The sequence below is a fragment of the Phaenicophaeus curvirostris genome, chromosome 28 (genome assembly GCF_032191515.1).
Source record: "Phaenicophaeus curvirostris isolate KB17595 chromosome 28, BPBGC_Pcur_1.0, whole genome shotgun sequence".
In the NCBI taxonomy this organism is placed as follows: domain Eukaryota; kingdom Metazoa; phylum Chordata; class Aves; order Cuculiformes; family Cuculidae; genus Phaenicophaeus; species Phaenicophaeus curvirostris.
In genome coordinates, this window is record NC_091419.1 from 2,473,240 (window position 1) to 2,493,019 (window position 19,780).

At 51.0% G+C, this 19,780-nt stretch overlaps 1 protein-coding gene across 1 annotated transcript in view; it reads left to right on the top strand.

Annotated features, from left to right (window-relative positions):
- ADAMTS10 (ADAM metallopeptidase with thrombospondin type 1 motif 10) overlaps positions 1 to 19,780 on the top strand; it is a 68,257-nt gene that overhangs the window by 18,765 nt on the left and 29,712 nt on the right. Inside the window, exons 3-8 of the mRNA XM_069877993.1 lie at positions 3,105 to 3,469; positions 9,807 to 9,966; positions 12,354 to 12,571; positions 14,984 to 15,067; positions 15,435 to 15,580; positions 18,849 to 18,892. Of these exons, the coding sequence (XP_069734094.1) occupies positions 3,105 to 3,469; positions 9,807 to 9,966; positions 12,354 to 12,571; positions 14,984 to 15,067; positions 15,435 to 15,580; positions 18,849 to 18,892 (1,017 nt within the window). The remainder of the gene's footprint in view (positions 1 to 3,104; positions 3,470 to 9,806; positions 9,967 to 12,353; positions 12,572 to 14,983; positions 15,068 to 15,434; positions 15,581 to 18,848; positions 18,893 to 19,780) is intronic.

Here is a 19,780-nt window from a genome sequence, read left to right on the forward strand (position 1 = left end):
GGGTGGAATACATAGCATTAGGGATTAAAACTGGTCCTGGTCTCTTAGAGAGAGGTTTTAGAGGAGAGGAAGAAGCCAGACATAATGCTGGGTGAGGACACTGGTTTCTTTTTTGTGTTGAAAGTTTCTCCTAGTTATGTTTTCCCACCTGTGGCATCTCCACTCTAAAGCTTCACTTCATGAAGTATTCATGGGGTGCAGGGCACTGCTCTTAGATCTTTACTCCTGTGCCTCAGTTTCCAGAGGGACATCCCTGGAGGGGTTCAAGGCCAAGTTGGATGGAGCTTGGAGCCCCTGATCCGGGAGGAGGTGTCCCTGCCCATGGCAGGGGTGGAACTGGATGGGCTTTAAGATCCCTTTCAAGACAAAACATTCCATGATTCTATGATCCTTGGGAGCATGCACAATGACTGCTACTACAGTAAAACCTGTGCACAACCTCACCCCCAAGGCTCTGGACACATTTTTTCCTCCTAGGTCAGGATCAGAGACCACAGCCCAGGGTCCGAGGCCCTTTCTAGCCACTGTGTGTGCAAACCTCCTTCCAAGTCACTATTTTGCAAGCCCACATGGACGGCAGAGAAGGAAAAAGAAAAACAAGACACTTCCTCTAGCAAATTTTTCCAGGCCTGAGGTCATTGCTTAAGTGCAAATAGTCACTGTTGTGTGCCCGGCTGCATCACACGCGAGGCAGAGCGATGCAGGGGAAGCTGGAGCTCAGGAAGTTAAAGAAACTAATAATTATTTCTGGCTTGTTGAGGCACAGGAGAGGTTGCCAGAAGTGCTTATGGTTTGGAAGGATGGGAGCTAACCCCTACACCCAGCTGGTGGGAAGGACTGTCCCATTATCAGTGGCCAAGGAAACCGCTCTGTCAGGCTCCTACACTGGAAAACACAGCAGAGAAAAAGAAAACTTTCCAGTGCTACTATGTGGTAGGAGTGTAATTTGGAGACCAAATTTATGATGGCTGGGAAGGCTTTGAAGATGGGTGCTGTGAAGCCAGGCGAAATGCAGCCACCCTGGAGCAGCCTGGCCTTTCCTGTTTGCTTAGGAAACAACTACAAATAGGATGCAGAAAGCACAGCTAGAATCTTCCAGAGTGAAAATGATGGAATCATAGAATGGTTTGAGTTGGAAGGGACCTCAAAGCCCACCCAGTTCCAACCCCCTGCCATGGGCAGGGACACCTCCCACAGGATGAAGTTGCTTCAAGCTCCTTCCAACCTGGCCTTGAACACCTCCAGGGATGGGGCAGCCACCACTGCTCTGGGCAACCTGGACCAGCACATCCGCACCCTTATTGTGGAAGAATTTCTTCCTAATGTCCAGTCAAAATCTTCCCCCTTCCAATCTAAAGTCATTCCCCCTCACCCTATCACTTCAGGCCTTTGTAAAAAAGTCCCTCCCCAGCTTTCCTGGAGCCCCTTTCAGCTCTGGAAGCTGCTCTAAGGTCTCCGTGGAGCTTTCTCTTCTCCGGGCGGAACAACAACCCCAGCTCTCTCAGCCTGTCCTCATAGCAGAGGTGCTCCAGCCTTCAGATCATTTTTGTAGCCTCCTCTGGACATGTTCGTACAGTTCCTCATCTTTCTTTTATTGGAGATTCCACAACTGGACACAGGACTCCAGGTGTTTCATGAGCAAAGCTCCAGCCATGCTGCGTTCAGAACACACTGATGGGAGAGATCTCCTGTCCAGTGCATGGATTTTTAAATCTTCTTCTGGTAGTTAGAGCTGTCAGAGATAGCACGATCTCTGCTCAGGCCTGGTCTTGCAGCCCCTGCGATGTTTTGCTTGGAAAATGAGAGATTTCTGTCAAGGTTTCAGAGTGCCAATTTCTTTGATGGCCAAAAGTGTTGTGTTAGGGTGTGTGTGCAGGCAGACATTCTGGACAGTGACCTTGTCAGAGCAAGTTTTTAAGTGGTAGGAGACAGGCTCAAAAAGCCAAGTGCTCTAAAAGGAGGTGCTAAGCCAGGCTGATATGATAAAGAGCACCAAGCTGGTGAGCTGGGAGGGCAGGATGGCATCATAGCTAGAGACCTGGCTTAGGAGTTGGGATATCTGACTTCTTTTCTTGCTGCCTTTTTGGCACAGATGGGGAATTCTGCTTACCCTCTTTCTTATTTCGGTTGCAAGATTGGCATTACAAGGACATTCTTTGTGCCTCCTGGGAAGATGCCCAGTACCTAATGCACCAATGCAGCTGCGATCGGGGAGGTTTGTATGGTGCTGTTCTTAGGCAATTATCAAAGCAGCGGTTCTTTGAGGGACACTCTTCTCTTGAGACATTGTCGCCCCAAGGCTCATTCTGGCTTGTTTTCATAGGATCATGGAATCCTTTGGGTTGGAAGGGACCTCAAAGCCCATCCAGTTCTAACCCCCTGTCACTAGCAGGGGCACCTCCCACTGCATCAGGGGCTCCAAGCCCCATCCGACCCGGCCTTGAACACCTCCAGGGATGGGGCAGCCACCCCTGCTCTGGGCAACCTGGGCCAGGGCCTCCCCATCCTCACAGCAAAACAGTTCTTCCTAAGATCTCATCTCATCCCCTCTTGCAGCTGAAAACCGTTCCCCCTCATGCTATCCCTGCAATCCCTGATCAAGAGCCCCTCCCCAGCTTTCCTGGAGCCCCTTTCAGTCCTGGAAGCTGCTAGAAGAAGTTTTGAAGAGGCCTTGTTTCTAGCATTATTACTGAAAGGGTCCGGGTTAAAAATAACCCTCCAAACTGCAACATGTGACCCTGCATAACCTGGAGTCCATCTACCCAGTGGGGATGAGGAGAAAGGGGATAGTCCAAGTCCAGAGGCAGAATCTGGGTGTTCTGAATGGCTCCTTGGACCAGTCTTTTTCTCTCCATCACATGCAGAAGAAGAAGATTACACTCTGTGGGCTCAAGGCATATTGATAACCCCAGGCTCTGTAGACAGAAGGTCTTTGAGAACCACCAAGGATCCCAGAGCAGTCCCTCTGTGTCAGGACCCTGTCCCTCCACTTTGCTCTGACTGTGGCTCAGTTGCTCTCAGATGCACTCGGCTTTGCCCTGAAGTTGCTGGGTGTTTGACTCTTTGCAGAATTCATTCCTCCTGTGTTTGCTTTCCCTCCCCAGAGGAGTTCCTCTCCAGCCTCGATCACTATGAAATCGCATTCCCCATCCAAGTAGACCAAAACGGGGACTTCCTCACCTTTGACGTGAGAAGCCAGCTGAAGCAACGCCCTCGGCGCAGTCTGGGGTCCTTACCCTACGAGCCATCAGAGCGGCAGGTTTTCTACAAAGTTTCTGCTCACCGAACCCAGTTCCTCCTCAACCTGACGCTGCACTCCAACCTGCTGGCTGAGCATTTCACTGTCGAATACTGGAAGCGAGATGGCATGGACTGGCAACATGATTTCCATGAAGACTGCCACTACGCAGGCCACTTACAGGACCAGTACCTGAACTCAAAGGTCGCCATCAGCAACTGCAATGGATTGGTGAGTACATCCCTCCGCGTGTTGCTTAGCCAAGCTAACAACAAGAGCTTCTCATAAACCAGAGCAGATTGAAGCTTCTTTGATCCTTACTGTAGAAGTGCAACCTGATTTGGGTCCCAGCAGGTGGATCCGTGGTGATGGGAAAGACATGGGGTTGGTGTCAAGCTAGGCTATTGCACACTGGCATTAAAAGTCAGCTGATGTTGAAGAAGGCCACAGCTCGTAGAATCGTGGAACCATTGAGGCTGGAAAAGACCTCTGAGCTCATCCAGTCCAACCGTCAGTCCAGTGTCCCCATCCCTACTAAACCATGTTCCAAAGTGCCTCATCTACATGTGTTTTGAACCCTTTCAGGAATGGTGACTCCACCACTGTCCTGGGCAGCCTCTGCCAGGGCTTCACCACTCTTTCAGTGAATAAATTTTTCCTGATATCCAATCTAAACCTCCCCTGGCACAACTTGAGGCCATTTCCTCTTGTACTTCAGAGAAGAAACCACCACCCACCTCACCACAACCTCCTTTCAGGGAGCTGCAGAGAGCTCTCCGTTACATCTGTAAGCGATCCTGATCCATATTTGGGTCGTAGTCCAGTTTCTATGAAAGTCAGTGGGCATTTTTCCCACTGATTTTAATTGGAATGGGATAATCAAGACTCTAGACCATTATTCTGGCTCTCACCGAGCTCTCCCCTCCATTTCCAACATCAACAGAAAAAGGTATATTTTGCCTGTGCTAGTGAGGAAGAAATGCAAGAGGGCAGGAATTTCACAGCCCAACTGGGAATGTCAAAAGTGCATTCAGATCCTTAAAAATTACGGATACATTCCTGGGGCTCCCAGTCACTTCTGTTCAGATTTCAGGCACTAAAAATGTGACTTTGGGGGGAAAAACTGAAATAACCAGTGTGTTTCAATAGGAAAAAGAGAATGCCAAGAGGGGACAAGATGGTATTCCTCTAAAACAGCAACGCTGCTGCAGAGGGGATGGGAATGATTGATTTTGTGTGTCCCAACAGCTAGGAGTAGACATTAGGGTCTTAAATGTCAGCTAGAAAGCTTAATGGCAGACGTTAGTGGTAAGGATAGCTGAGCTCTGGACTAGATTGCTTGGAGAGTGCGTGGCCCCTACATTGTTTGAAATCTTGAAGAATAAGCCAAACAAATGCTTCTCAAAAATACTCCAGGTATGATTCATTAGCTCAGCATTGGGAATAGACTAAGGACTTCCATCCATATTTTTTCTGTGATTTTCTGATATTTCTGGCTCACAAAGCGCATTTGATGACCTGCCAGCTGGAGGGATGGAGCAAACATACCCTGTTAGCAAATCCCAAGGATGATGGCTCCCTTGGAGGGGTAACACATAGAAAAAGACTCCGTAGGCCAGCTTCATGCTTATGCTACGGCCCCACCTTGGAGCAGTATTCTGGTGGCATGGAAGAGCTTCCAAATGGGGATGAATTCACGTTTGATTTATTGCTGAATTACACTGCCAGAACAGTGCTGTGGGTTATTAACAGAAATGAGAATCTGACTCATTATATCATAGAGTTTAATGTTTCTATCTCACAGCCAAAAATCCGAGCTGCACAAACCCTTCATTCCCTCGTTAGCCCTTTGTTTAGATATGGGAACGCTGCTGAAATCCTAGACGATTTCCTGGTGTTCACAAAAGCCCTGAAGGGTGAGCTGGGTGCTGCTGGCTGGGAAGGGAGCTGGTGTTAACCCACCCTCCTACTTCAGAGGGTAGAAAGTCCAGGGCAAGCAATGGCCCGGCAGCACTTGCACTGGGATAATTCAGTCCACAGCCTGTGTTTAGCTCTGGAGAGATACCAGGGGCTGTCTGGAGGCAGCCAGGCACAAAGAGGGACACAGGGTTATCCAACAACCTCTCCTTTTCCTGAACTCTGTCCTTCTGCCCTGGAGAGAAACGGATGTCAGCAAGGAGGAAAGAAGAGTCCTTCTGGGTTAGCAAGGATGATAGGGTCAGGAATTTGGATGAGAAGAGGCTGGCGTCTTTTTAGCTGACAGAATGGGGTTGTACTTGCCACCAGAGATCTGTTGCAGAACTCTGGTTGAGCAATAACAGCTAATGCGCTCATGCCATCCCTCAGCGACAGCACGCTCCCCTCCAGGCAGGCATCAGTCTGCTTGGGAGGGGACAGGGAGGAAGAGAGAGGGTCTCCAGCTTCTGAGGTCTCCCAAGTTCAGATTCATGCTGTCACACACTGAGGGGAACTGCACAGAGTGACCCCTGTTTACACAGATCTGCCTCACTGATGATCGTAGACTGATGATCACTAATGATCATGGTTTGGGACGGAAGGGACCTTAAAGCCCATCCAGTTCCAACACCCTGCCATGGGCAGGGACACCTCCCACTGGATCAGGGGCTCCAAGCCCCATCCAACCTGTCCTTGAACACCTCCAGGGATGGGGCAGCCACTTCTCTGGGCCAGGGCCTCCTCATCTCCATCATGGAGAATTTCTTCCTAATGTCTAATCTAAATCTTTCCCCTTCCAATCTAAACCCATTCTCCCTCATCTTATCACACCATGTCCCTGTAAAAAGTCCATCCCCAGCTTTCTTATAGCCCCTTCAGGTACTGGAAGGCCTCTGTAAGGTCTCCTTGGAGACTTCTGCTGTCTGAACAACTCTAATTCTCTCAGCCTGTACTGGTAGCAGAAGGGCTCCAGCCCTCAGATCATTTTCGTGGCCTCATCTGAACCCATTCCAACAGTTCTATATCCTTCTCATGTTGGGGATTCCAGAACTGGACACAAAACTCCAGATGGGGGTCTCATGAGGGTGGAGTAGAGGGGCAGAATCCCCTCTACTCCCTCTGCTCCCACGCTTCTTTAGATGCAGCCCAGGACACGGTTCGCCTTCTGAGCTGCATGATGCCAAAGGGTTTGTGTGTTGTTGTTGAATGGGCACAAGCAGGGACCAGGTGTTGATTACATGGAGAGCTGGGCAGGAGGAGGAGGGAAAGGGACAACTGCATCCACAGAAGCATCCAACACAAAGCTCTACCCCAAGCCATTGTCCTGTCCCTGAACTCCCACATCCCTGAGCAATTTCTGAGTCTGCACGGGGTACACCTATGATGTAACTCGCACATTATGGCACCCCAGCTTTGGACTGCCAAGTGCTGGGGATGCTCCTGTAGACTCATCTTCACGGCCACACGCACAGTCACCCCAGCCTGAGGGCAAGCAGTCAGCGTGGCTCATCCCATGCCTCTCTTGTAGAGGGCACGCAGTGTTGCACTTTAGGCTGAGCAGGGGAAAAGCCACTCAGGCTTAAATTCTTGAAAGAAAAGGGCAAAGTAGTCCATTTCCCAAAACAGGCAGAGCCATGAGAAGCCAGCAGGGCTGAGCACAAAGCAGCTGGATTCTGCAGGGAGCAGCCTGGGGAGCTTTGCGTCAGCCTGGCCAGGAGGTGAAATCCATGTCTTGAGCAAAGCCATGTTTCATCTTACCAGCTGCATGAGATCCCAAGGACTTGTTTCCTACCATCAGAAAATTGTGAGGAGAGAGGGCATCTTTAGGAGACAAATGCTGTACTCTTACGTCTTGTGTCAGAGTTCATCAGAGGACAGTTTAAAAGGCAGGTTTTCAACCCTGCGTGTCTGTGCTGAAATTGTGTTTTCATCTGAAAAGCCTCCTGGAGCCAGTGTGACCATTAAATGCTTGGAGCAACGCAGATGGCCCTGCTGCGGAGGCTAATGTTGAGCTGCTCATGTGTGAGCCTGAGGAGGTGGAAGAGCGGAATTGCAGAATGTGGCTGTGCTTTTCTAAGTGTGGTTATAAGCTAATAGCATAAACCATCCTTGCTCTGCAGATGACCTGGGTGAATCATAGACAGGATATCCAGTTTAGCTCCCCCACAAACCACAAGGATCTTTCTAAGGGCTTCTCACCACCCCCTTTCAATATGCATGTAGCCCATCCAGCACCCAGAACATTTTGGGGTCAGCGATGGGACAGTTTTCAAGATTCATGTGACGGCCAAGCAGGCAGTGGAGCCTCTTGCTTCTCAGGCTCTGCAAAGGCTCCGGGTATAAGTAAGATGTACCTTTTCTAGCGGTACATGGATTTCAGGCAGGACATGCTCTCCCCTCCTGATGCTCTGCCCCAAGCCGGTGGTGACCTCCTTCTCCCCGTCCCACAAAGCCAGCAGCCAGCTGGCTTCGCCGGCTGACACTCAGCTTTCCGCCGGAGCCCTCGCCAGGCTAACCTCACAGTACCTCGCTTGTGTTTGAAAAGGTGGAGTTGAGCCAAGAGCAACAGAGCCTGGTGCAGGAGGAAATCCCCCGGCACTCTGGAGATGGGGACTTCGCTGTGCACACACTGCTCCAATTCAGCTTTTGTGGTGGGGAGGGAAAGGGGGAGAGACTTATTACAGGGGCAGTGTCCACCCCAGAGAGGTTCTCCCCCACAAATGCCCATCAGTAACACTGTTACGTAGCTTCTCCCTTCCATGCAAGGAGCTCAGGATCACGGAATCATTGAAATGGTTTGTGTTGGAAGGGACCTTAAAGGTTATCCAGTTCCAACCCCCCTGCATGGACAGGGACACCTCCCACAGCATCAAGTTGCTCCAAGCCTCATCCAGCCTGGCCTTGAACACCTCCAGGGATGGGGCAGCCACCACTTCTCTAGCTCGCTTGGGCCAGAGCCTCCCCACCCTCACTGTGGAAGAATTTCTTCCTAATGTCTGATCTAAATCTTCCCTCTTCCAATTCAAAGTTATCCCCCCGTCATCCTATCACTCCATGCCCTTAGAAAAAGTCCCTCCCCAGTTTTCCTGGAGCCCCTTTTGGTACTGGAAGCTGCTCTAAGGTCTCCTTGGAGCTTTCTTTTCTCCAGGCTGAACAACCCCAACTCTCTCAGCCTGTCCTCATAGCAAAGGGGCTCCAGCCCTTGGATCATCTTTATGGCCTCCTCTGGACCCGTTCCAACAGTTCCATAACTTATGTTGAGGATTCCTAAACTGGACACAGAACTCCATATGAGATCTCACAAGAACAGAGTAGAGGGGCAGAATGCCCTCCCTTGCCCTGCTGGCCACACTACTTTTGATGCAGCCCAGGACACGATTTGCTTTCTATTTTACATGGACCTGCATCTCTGTTCCTTGTTCTAGCAGATCAGGGCTCCCGTCCTCCTTGCACAGGGGGAAGCTGGTAAAGAGGTTTGGCATCCAAAGCTGATGGCAGGACTGGGGCACCTCTGCTCCCAGAGCTCTACTTGCACACAGGGAGTGGGAGGACAGCCAGGTAACTTGGGTCTTAGACTTTTGAGGTACTTCTTGGCCTGCTTGAGCAAGACCAAGAATGTTTCTGTACCTCAGTTACTCGCTGGTAAAGTTCAGCTGACAGCATAACCACGTTCTTTGGGTTAGGTGAGATTCAGTGCCGGGAGCTGTCAGAGCGATGGAGCTTCTACTTGTATTGGGCTGCTAGAAATATTTGAGGTAGCTCAGACCTTTTAGGTGTGGGGAAGAGCTTCCTGTGAGGACAGGACCAGATGAAGAGAAGAGATCTTGCAAACACCTGGTGGGTTTGGCTACTCATCCTGCTGGGTTCTGCCCCGCCTTAGTGTCTCATCAGTGGGTCCACTCAGAGTCTGGGCTCACAGCTGACATTCATTCACTCCAAGAATAAAGTACGGAAGAACAACAGAAAACAGATGAGATACCAGAGACTGAAGCATTCAGTCAGAGGTGTAAATGTGGCTGTCAGGCCTACACAGGGCACAACCCAGGTTTCAGACTGCAGAGAAAGGTTGTAGCTCCTGCTGACTGCCTCAAGGCAAATCAGACTTCAGGTTTTAAAGATTCCAAGTGTTTCTCTGAACATCTACACCTCTCTGCAGCTCTGTGCCCCAGTTTCCCAGCTGGTGTTCGTGGGCCTGAGCTGTTTTCAGACGTTCTTCAGTGCAGGAGGCAGAGCTCACTGCTGAGTTGTGCTGTTGTTTGAAGGTATGGTATTTAGGAGCCCACAGGCAGCTCTCAATTAGACTGAGTGGGCGGAATAGGAAACAACTTATTCATAATTTTGCAAGGAGACACTATGATTTCCAGAGGACTTTAGTGAACACAGATGTCCTGAGGCATCCACGACCATCTGGCTCAGTTTACCCTGGTCTGTAAGTTAATATATTCCAAATTTTGTGTGTAAATGAAGGATTCCTTCCCATTCTCAAAAGTATTTGCCTGTCCCCAGAAATTCGGTGATTAATCATCAGAAAGCCCATTACGAGAAGCCACCCGTAGGTCACCCAGTTCTCTCCCTACCTCCTTTATTGCCTTCTCTCTCTTTCCTTCTGCAGCATGGAGTGATTGTTGCAGATGAGGAGGAATATTTCATCGAACCACTGAGCCCAGGAGCCAACATCAGCACAGGGAGCGAGGGCAAGGGCAGCCCTCACGTCGTGTACAAGCGATCATCTCTCCAGTACCCACACATGGATGCAGCCTGCGGCGTGCTAGGTATCTGGACACACCAACACATCCTCAATAATCCCAGTTGATTGAGGATCCCAGCTGGGGAAGTCCTGGTAGAAAGGGTTTTGAAGGGTTCTCCACTGCCCTAAGTGGCAAAGAAACATATTTATCTCCATCATCCAAGTTTTCTGTATTTACTTTTACCCATGTTAAGGATTTCTGGTGGCCTGGCTTTGGAAAAGCTTTCATACTCTCTTCTTCGCAGCAGGGCTTTTAAATTTGTAAGTAGAGCATGGAATTAGAAGAGAACAAACTGCCTCTTATTGTTCTTAAGAAATCCTCCCAGATTTGGCCAAATTACAAGGTATTGAGAAATCGTAGCTTGTGCGTGCTCAGCAGAGAGTGGCCTCTGGGTTTTACTCAGTGAAGATTGTGTCCACGTAGAGATACGCCTGCTGCTGATAGAGACCAGGTGGGAAGGTGCCTTGTAGGTAAGGTGTGGGAACTGGTTCATCACAGTGGGCTCTGGGAGGAGTTTATACAGCATGGCAATTGCACATCTACCTCATTTTTATGCTTACAGGCCTTTGACTTCCTAAAGGACTCGCACAGGTCTGCTTTGGCTCTTCTTATCCTTGCCAGTGTTCAGTCTGTGTCCCAGTGCCTGGCTGCAATCCTCAGCCCTTGTGGATGTGCAGAGTTATTCCACCTACTCAAAATGTTACATGCACATTGGACACTGCTCCAGCAGTTTACAGAGGCTTCTCCATCTCCGTAAGGATGAGAGGAGATGCCATCCCTGAAGAGGGGTCAGCTTGCATTTTTATGGACTTTGTTGGTGCAGAAGCAGAGCTGTTCTCAGTTGCTGCTCCTGGCAGGTTTGTGAGTCACTTCAGGATGTTCATCCAGTGCTTCACGGGTGAGACCTGACCAGAAGAGGAGTCACTACTGAAAGGAACGGAGCCTCTGGAAGCACTGGCTCATTGCCAGCCTGTTATAAGCAGGCTCTGAGTATCCTCAGACCTGCCAGCATCCCTGGAGACAACCTGTACTTCTCTTATCCAGCTCCTCCCATCCCAGCTCCCAAAGTCACACTGGAGAAAGTGCCAGCAGACTCTCCTTCTGCTGACACATTACCACATGCCCTGGCTTCCAGATGAAAACTAGCCTCTTCTCCATTGCTTCTTGGAAAGCAAAGACAGTGCAGGGGAAGCCACAGGCTCCCACAGCATAATTGGCCCTGTCCCCTCACCCCACAGGCTGGACCTGTTCTGACCTGCCCAGCACAGCCAACCCCTAGCACCTCGCGAGATCCTTCTGATCCACTGGAGGGGCTGGAGCTGCCCATCTTCCCAGTCTTGCTGGATGTTTGATGACCCAGCCCCAGTGAATCATAGACTCATGGAATAGTTTGGGTTGGAAGGGTCCTCAAAGCCCATCCAGTTCTAACCCCTGACATGGGCAGGGGCACCTCCCACTGCATCAGGGGGTCCAAGCCCCATCCAACCTGGCCTTGAACCCCTCCAGGGATGGGGCAGCCATCACTTCCCTGAGCAACCTCGACTAGGGCCTCCCCACCCTCACCTGAAAACATTTCTTCCACAGATCTCATCTCGATCTCCTCTCTTTCAGCTGAAAATTATTCCCCCTTGTCCTGCCTCTGCACTCCCTGATCAAGAGCCCCTTCCCAGCTTTCCTGGAGCCCCTTTCAGTATTGGAAGCTGCTCTAAGGTCTCCCTACAGTCTTCTCTCCTCCAGGCTGAGCGACCTGAGAGAGGAGGATGATTTAGCTGGCACTCCTGACAGTAATCCCTCAGTCAGGTCTCCTGTGCTGTGGTGGTCTCCAGGCTGTGGAGTTGGAAGTGATGGCTCCACTGGGGACTTTTCTAGGGTCAGGTCAGTAGCACTTGAAGCCTGAAGCAAAGTCCTACAAGCCTGCAGCTGCTGCTTTGGAGGCTGCAGCCATTTAGTGGAGGAAAAGCCAAGTCCTGCATTGAGGTCCTGGCAGGAAAACGAAAGAGGAAAAGATCTGCGATGGCTTTAATTTTAGTTCATGTCTGCATAGTTTCTACATCCCTATCGCTCTTCCCTTTGAGAGAAGTGAGGGCAGGACCTTGCAGCACAGAGGCAGTGAAATGCATGGGGCTGCAGCAGCAGGACACGTGCCCAATACCACATGCAGCACCTGGGCAGGAGGGAGGCAGCAAGGATGCCAGTGAGACCAGCAGGAGCACGGGGCCAGCCCTGGGCTGCAGCAGGAATTACTCAGCAGATCCTGCTGAGCGTTTGCTGGGGACCATGTGTGGTGCATAAAGAGCCTCACAATGGTCTTCCCTTCCTTGAAACCAAGCTCTCACTGCCTGTCCCTCACCTCCATGTGCTGCTGAATTCCTGCTGGAGGGCAGTAAAAAAAAATCTGTTTACCTCCTCAGATGAGAAACCCTGGAAGGGGAGACACTGGTGGCTGAGGACACTGAAGCCCTCCCCTCTGAAGCCATCGGGCAACCACAGCCAGCGAGGCCAGCTGCCCCTGAAGAGATCTGTCAGCACAGAGCGCTACGTGGAGACCCTGGTGGTGGCCGACAAAATGATGGTGGGCTACCATGGGCGGCGGGACATAGAGCAGTACATCCTGGCCATCATGAATATTGTAAGTGTTATAACCACATCATGAACCTTGGGGTCCCCAGGGGCTCACACACCCTGCAGCAAGCAGGAATAAATCATGGTCTCCTAGCTTTCACAGAGGATGCCATGCGCTTTTCCTAGAATCACAGAATGATTTTGGTTAAAAGGGACCTCAAACCCAATCCAGTTGCAACCCCCTGCCACAGGCAGGGATGCCCTCCACTGCATCAGGGGCTCCAAGCCCCATCCAACCTGGCCTTGAACCCCTCCAGGGATGGGGCAGCCACCACTGCTCTGGGCAACCTGGGACAGGGTCTCACCACCCTCATCATGAAGAATTTCCTCCTAATGTCTAGTCTAAATCTTCCCCTCTCCAATTTAAAGTCATTCTCCCTTGTCCTTCCACTCCACTGTAAACAGTCTCTCCCCAGCTTTCTTGTAGCCCCCTTTTGGTATTGGAAGGTTGCTATAAGATCTCCCCAGAGCCTTCTCTTCTCTAGGCTGAACAACCCCAACTGTCTCAGCCTGTCCTCATCTGGGAAGTGCTCCAGCCCTCGAATCATCTTTGTAGTCTCCTCTGGACCTATTCCAACAGTTCCATATCCTTCTTATGTTGAAGATTCCAAGAAGACAAGCAGGATGGAGGGAACACAGTAGGGAAATCGGATCTGTTCCAGGATGGTTTCTCCCCATCCACAGAGTGGGGTGTTTGGGTCAAAAATCCTGACGTGCTGCTGCTGCTCAAGAGCAGTGATGCCCTGGAGCCTGCGGGGACTCTGTTGTGTAGAGGAGGCACTGTAGGAGAGGTAAACTCTGGCCTGTCTGACCAGCCACAGGACAAATCTTGACGGGGAGAACAAAGCCCTTTCTTTGAACAGCATCTCTCATCTCAAATTAGCATTGCAAATAGGGCCAGCCAAGCTGAGAAACACATGGGAAAGCATAAGGACAGTGAGCTCTCACGCTTGGGGGCTGAGCAGCGTGAAGGGTAGCAAGAAATACCCTCGTTCTTCCATACTGAGAGTTCATCCATCCCACCACTGCCCGGTCTCTGCGTTACAGCAGGGAAGCTTCCTCTGCACCATCCCGTTTGGGTCAGTGCCGACAGCAGGATGCCAAGCTTGGTGCATTAACAACCTGAATTGGCCATGCCAAATCCTCCTGTGAGGTGAGATAGGCTTGGAAGTTATCCCTCAAACCGCTGAAAGCTCCTCTGTGGTGGCTCTTTGTCCTGTCCCCTGCAGGATTTCTTTTCAGGGTTTGCTCTGTTTGCATTTCTAAAGCAGATGCCAGATTTTAAAACAATGCTGTTTTCAAACTGTTTCATCTGCTCAAACAGCCCTCGTGTGGCGGCAGATTTCTGAGAGATGCTGTGCTGTGCCCTGCTGACTGGTGATCAGCAAAGCTTCATCCCTGTGGCTGCCTAATGTCAGGACCATGGGGCTTCTCCACCTGAGCTCCAGGCAAGGATCATAGAAACATAGAAAGGTTTTGGTTGGAAGGGACCTCAAAGCCCATCCAGTTCCAACCCCCTGACTTGGGCAGGGACACTTCCCACTGGATCAGGTTGCTCCAAGCCCCATCCAACCTGGCCTTGACACCTCCAGGGTTTGGGGCAGCCACTTCTCTGGGCAACCTGGGCCAGTGTCTCACCACTCTCATCATGAAGAATTTCATCCTAATGTCTAATCTAAATCTTCTCCCTTCCAATTTAAAGCCATTCCCCCTTGTCCTGTCACTCCAGGCCCTTGCAAAAAGCCCCTCTCCAGCTTTCCTGGAGCCCCTTGCAGTGCTGGAAGCTGCTCTAAGGTCTCCCCACAGCCTTCTCTTTTCCAGGCTGAACAACCCCAACTCTCTCAGCCTGTCCTTGTCGCAGAGGTGCTCCAGCCCTTGGACTATCTCCATGGCCTCCTCTTGACCTGTTCCCTATCCTTGTTATGTCGGGGATTCCAGAACTGGACACAGGACTCCAGGTGGGGTCTCATGAGAGTGGAATAAAGGGGGAGAATCCCCTCCCTCACCCTGCTGGCCACACTGCTTGGATGCAGCCCAGGACATTGTTGGCCTTCTGGGCTGTGAGCAGACATTGCTGGCTCATGTTGAGCTTCTCATCAGTGAACACTACAAGTCCCCCAAGGGACTTCTCATCAATGAGACCTGCAAGGAGCTGTAGGATGTTGACTTCCCTGATCAAATCTCCCTAAAAGGAGACAGCGAAGGTTGAACATGGTAGGAAGCTCCACAATCCAAGTAATAATGTGGAGTCCTGTGTCCATTCCTTTTTAAGAGGTTATGTTCAGAGCCAGTAGACCACGCTGACAAAGAAGCCCCATTTCTCTCTGCTGGGTGCCCAGCCTGTGCCAGCCAATTGCACCATCGCCCAGGCAGTGAGCTCATTTTTAAGACTCGTCTTTTCTTGTTTCTTGGAGGTCAGGTTGCCAAACTTTTCCAGGACTCGAGTCTGGGCAATATTGTCAACATACTGGTGACCCGGCTGATTCTCCTCACTGAGGACCAGGTAAGGTTGGCTTTACCATGTTGCTTCCATCATGCGTCTGTGCTTCCTTTGCGGGTCTGTGTATCCTCTTGGATGTCACCCCTAGGAGGTCCCCCCAGTGCAGTCTGCTGGGTGCTTCACATCCTCTCAATGGCAGTTGCAGGCTAGGTTTATGCTGGGGAGACCTCTTGGACTCAAGTTTCTATGACAAAGTGGCTTTAGGGAGGTTTAAGTAACATTAGTGCTCCTAAAGTCTTGCTTTCCCATGGCCTCCATGAGAAGGTGGGGGCATCTGGACGGGTGTCGGGGCTCTGCTGGCGTGGGAATAGGCAGTGTCTTCATATCAGAGCTTGCCTGGGAACACATTGTCATATTGCTTCCATTCCAGCCCACACTGGAGATTAACCACCACGCTGGGAAATCCCTGGACAGCTTCTGCAAGTGGCAGAAATCCATTGTGAACAGGAACGGCAATGGGAATGCTATCCCAGAGAATGGCATAGCCAACCACGACACTGCAGTGCTGATCACCAGGTAAGCCTGAGCGAGGCCCTGGCAGCGTTGTCCTCAGGGCCGGTGTCCTCGATGCAGCTGGCCTCAATCTCTATCCAAGTGGTTCATCCCAGGCTCCCTTCTCATGTGCTCCCTCACGAGCTGCCTGGCAGTGGCTGTCCCTCCAGCTGGACATTTGCCAGTTCCCTTGCAGCAGTGCAGATTATTGCAGTTGAGCTTGTTCTCATCCTCCGGTGTCTTCCTTCAGTCTTTGTTGTGCTCTCAAGGAGCTTAGTTAGCAGCCATGGGTATCTGTGCACCAGAAGTCGATGGTGATGTATGCAGTGATGTTGGGCATGCGTGGAAACCCATCCTGGAGTTGTGGAGCATCAGACATCCTACTGAAGTGGACAGACCCCTCTGCCCCCACTGTGAAAGGTGGAGAAGGTCATAGAATTCTAGAATCGTACAATGGGTTGGGTTGAATGGGACCTGAAAGCCTATCCAGTTCCAGCCCCCTGCCATGGGCAGGGATACCTCCCACTGGATTAGGTTGCTCCAAGCCCCATCCAACCTGGCCTCGAACACCTCCAGCAATCAGGAAGCCAAAACTCCTCTGGTTAACCTGTGCCAGGGCCTCCCCACCCTCTCTGTGGAGAATTTCTTTCTAATGTGTAGTCTAAATCTTCCCCCTTCCAATTTAAAGCCAAAATACAAGTGGGACCTGAGCACCATGGCAGTACCAGAGTGTCTCCAGCCAGTACAGGATTTCTCACCCTATTTTAGGTGCCTACGTGTAGGGCTGAACTCTCTCCTTGGTAGATGATGGACACCCTTGTAGTAGCGACTTCACCCCAGGTGCCTTAGGACAAGGGCAGTCCTGCCCTGGCTTTGTCTCTCTGCTCCTGTAACAAAGCTCTAGGTCAGCCCCTTAACCTGGATGCTTAACTCCAGACCTGGAGGAAGGGGGGCTGAACCCTCATACACAGATCAAATAACTGATAGCAGAATAGGTGAGTGCTCGAGTCTGGAGCAGGAGAGGGGATAGGAGGGATGGCTGGAAGGACAGACAGATGGTCAGAAGGAGAACAGATGCAAAGAGGGTGACAGGGACAGTGGAAGGAACAGAGAAACAGCTGGAAGGACAGGGGATGCCAAAGGGTGGAGGGGATGGAGGGCACTGAGAGGCAGCTCTTGGTGGTGCTGCCAGCTGTGCCCGGGGCACAAGCTCTCCAGTGCCCACATAAACCCTGTTTGGGGAGAAGGGCAGTGGCCTGGGGAGAAGCCGAAGGCAAACACAAGATTTGTTTGCACCTTTTTTTCCTCCCTTGTGGAGTGGAAGAAAGTCCTAAAATTAAAACAGTGAAGAAGGGAGCCTCCAAGCAGGAGCTGCTTTTGCTGGTGCCACCGCTGTTCTGCTCCAGTTCCCTGCGGCACTGGGAGCCGTGTGCAGGTTCTGTTCCAGGGAGGTCATGAGATGAGACCCTGCAAGCACCAGGGGAGGAGCAAGCAAAAAGCCCCTGGGCCCCAGCTTCACCTCTCAGGGCTGCGGGGTCTGCTTTTCCTCCCCTCCCACCACACGTGCAAGACAGAAACAACAGCTTCAAGTTCTTCAGCTTGAACATCTACCAGATGTTCAAGCTAAGCCGGAGTGACTTGCCTGGCCAGCCATGCCAGGCTTGGACAGCATCAGCGGATCCGGCCTCCACTCTCATAAATTCCCTGTCTCCTGATAACATCTTGCTGAGCTGCGGGCTTTCTTCTCTTGCAGGGATGTGTCAAACCCAGGCCTCTGAAGGCTCTAACAGTATTTGCTCAAAACAAAGCAACAAATGTTTTTTACTTCATTTTTCTCAGTTTCCTGCCAGGGGTGAGAGGCTTGGACACTCCCAAAGAGCACCCCCGGGGCCAAAGGGACAGGAGCCATCACCAAGAATATTATAGTTAACCCATCGTGTGCCATCAGCTTGCTTCTTCAGGCAATGGAAGTGGCTGCTCAGGAAGGTGGAGTCACCATGCCCATAGGTGTTTAGAAGATGAGTAGACGAGGTGCCCAGGGATCTGGTTTAGGAGTGGACAGGGATGATTGGACTTGATGATCTCAAAGGTGTTTTCCAACCAAGTATTTCTATGATTCTGTGATTTTTCCCTGCTCTCATTCCCATGAGGCTGCTGGGGTGAGCAGTGTCAGATGGTCCTGCTCACCATGCGAGCATCCCCCAAGCCCAGGTGGTCAGCATCCTTGGTGCTCTGAGCCCAGCTCACACACAGGTTGAAATGCACCTCAGGGCTGAGAAACTGGCCCCCTCGCCTGCCTGCCCTACATGGATTGAAGTGTTAACCTCACTCCTTTAAGCCCATGTTTTGCAAAGACACAGATGTCTGGGGAGTCTCACCTTCTAGAGAAGGTGTTTGACCAGAGGCAGGGAGGGCATGTGCCTCATCTCTGCAATTAAATGGTAATATTCACTCTGGAGCTTCCACCACATCCCATTGCCCAGGTGCAGCTATTCAGTTTTGAGGAGATTTTACTTCACTGTCCTCATTTAGCTTTTCCTTGTATGATGCTAAGGCTGTGCACACAGGCGATTCCTTGCTGCAATGGCTGAAAGTCAATGCCAGGAACGGACAGAAGAGTCATCTTGAACCGACCCATATTAAATGTGTCTGGAAAATCCTCAGTAAAAGACTAAACTGAAAAAAAATGGATATAAAAAATCTCTTTAGGATTTGAGTGAAACCACAGTGGGTTTTGAAATGGAACGTGTTTGCAAACTGAACGTTTTCCTTGGTTTTTAATAAAAAAAATAAGAATTACATGTCTGATTGATACAATTTGCTCGAAGGGAACTGAGTTTCCAGACAGGAGGCTGTCCTTGTCCTCTGCTGGGGCAGATCCCTGAGCTCAGTGCCTCCCAGGAGAGAAGTGCCCAGTTCCCAGGAGTGCCCTGGGTGCACGTGAGCAGACCTGGACCACCAGCCCAAACCCAAAGAGCTTCAAGGCTGGAATAGCATTGTCCTTGCTGACTTCTCGCGTTTCATCAATACTGATCCTCTGCCCCATAGTTAAAGGGACTGGAGCTGTCATTAAAATACATAGTGAGCTCAGCCTAAGGAGACTGAGCGTCCTACAGTATGGATCAGAGACATCTTACCTTTAACACTTGGTACTTACCATTCCAGAAGCATCACATGAACCATATGGGCTGTTTGGGATGCAAACACCTCAGTGAAATGGAGATGTGCTTGTGAAATATTTAGGAGCCACTGGATTTTTAAGTTTCTTAACGCTGCCTTCACTTCTTTGCAGATACGACATTTGCATCTACAAGAATAAACCGTGTGGCACTCTGGGTAGGTGGGAGTTTGCTGCCATTTCTCACCAACGCACACGTCTTTGGGAGCGTGAGGAGGGAGGGCTGCATGAGGGAAAGCGCTCGCTTAGTGCTGCCGGCAGTGGAGCCAAGAACAGGCCCGTGGTTTCCAGCCCACTCAACCATGGAGCCTCCTTACTTCTGTAAACACTAAAAACAGCGACCTGGAGGACAGATGGGCTCTGGAAGGCTTCCTTATATCCTGGGTTAGGTCCAGCCTGATGATTAAGAACCGCTCGCATCTAGGGCTGGTCCATAGCCTAGTGGAGTATTCCTGGCTTAGCAGACAGAAGTAAGACTTTTTTGTGACGACTGTAAAGGGAGTTCTTTATTCAGACTGCTAGAGGCAGACAGACCCTGCAGCTTGCTCTGGCTGTAGCTCCTCATTTGTCTTGCCCCAGTCTAGACTAAGCAGTCAGGGAGGGATTACAGCTCTGAATCACTGCAGTTAAAAAGGAAAAGTTTGTGGATCTCCAAACTGATGCGGCTGCAGATGAGGTTGAGGGTGGAGATGCTGTGATGGGTTGATTCATTCCTTAACAGAGACTGTCCCTTCCCTGCCTTGATGCAGTGGGCACAGCCTGTGGTGGTGGGACGGTGGGTGGGCAGAGGGTTGAGGGCATCTTCTGCCACTATCCAAGAGGGATCTCTGCGTGATCCAGCCCTCTGGATGGAGTCAGGCTGGATTCCTGATCATGGTGGGTGTCAGCCTGTGGATAGTGAGGCTGGGTCTGGCTTACTCGGTTTTCCAGGCTGTCCTGGCCATGTTTGGATGCCCAGGTGCTGGTGAAGTCCATCTCCACCAGCCATGCCAGTGTTGTGACAAGGATCCCTCCCCTCTGCACACAGTCTGGGGTGCGGGTGTGAA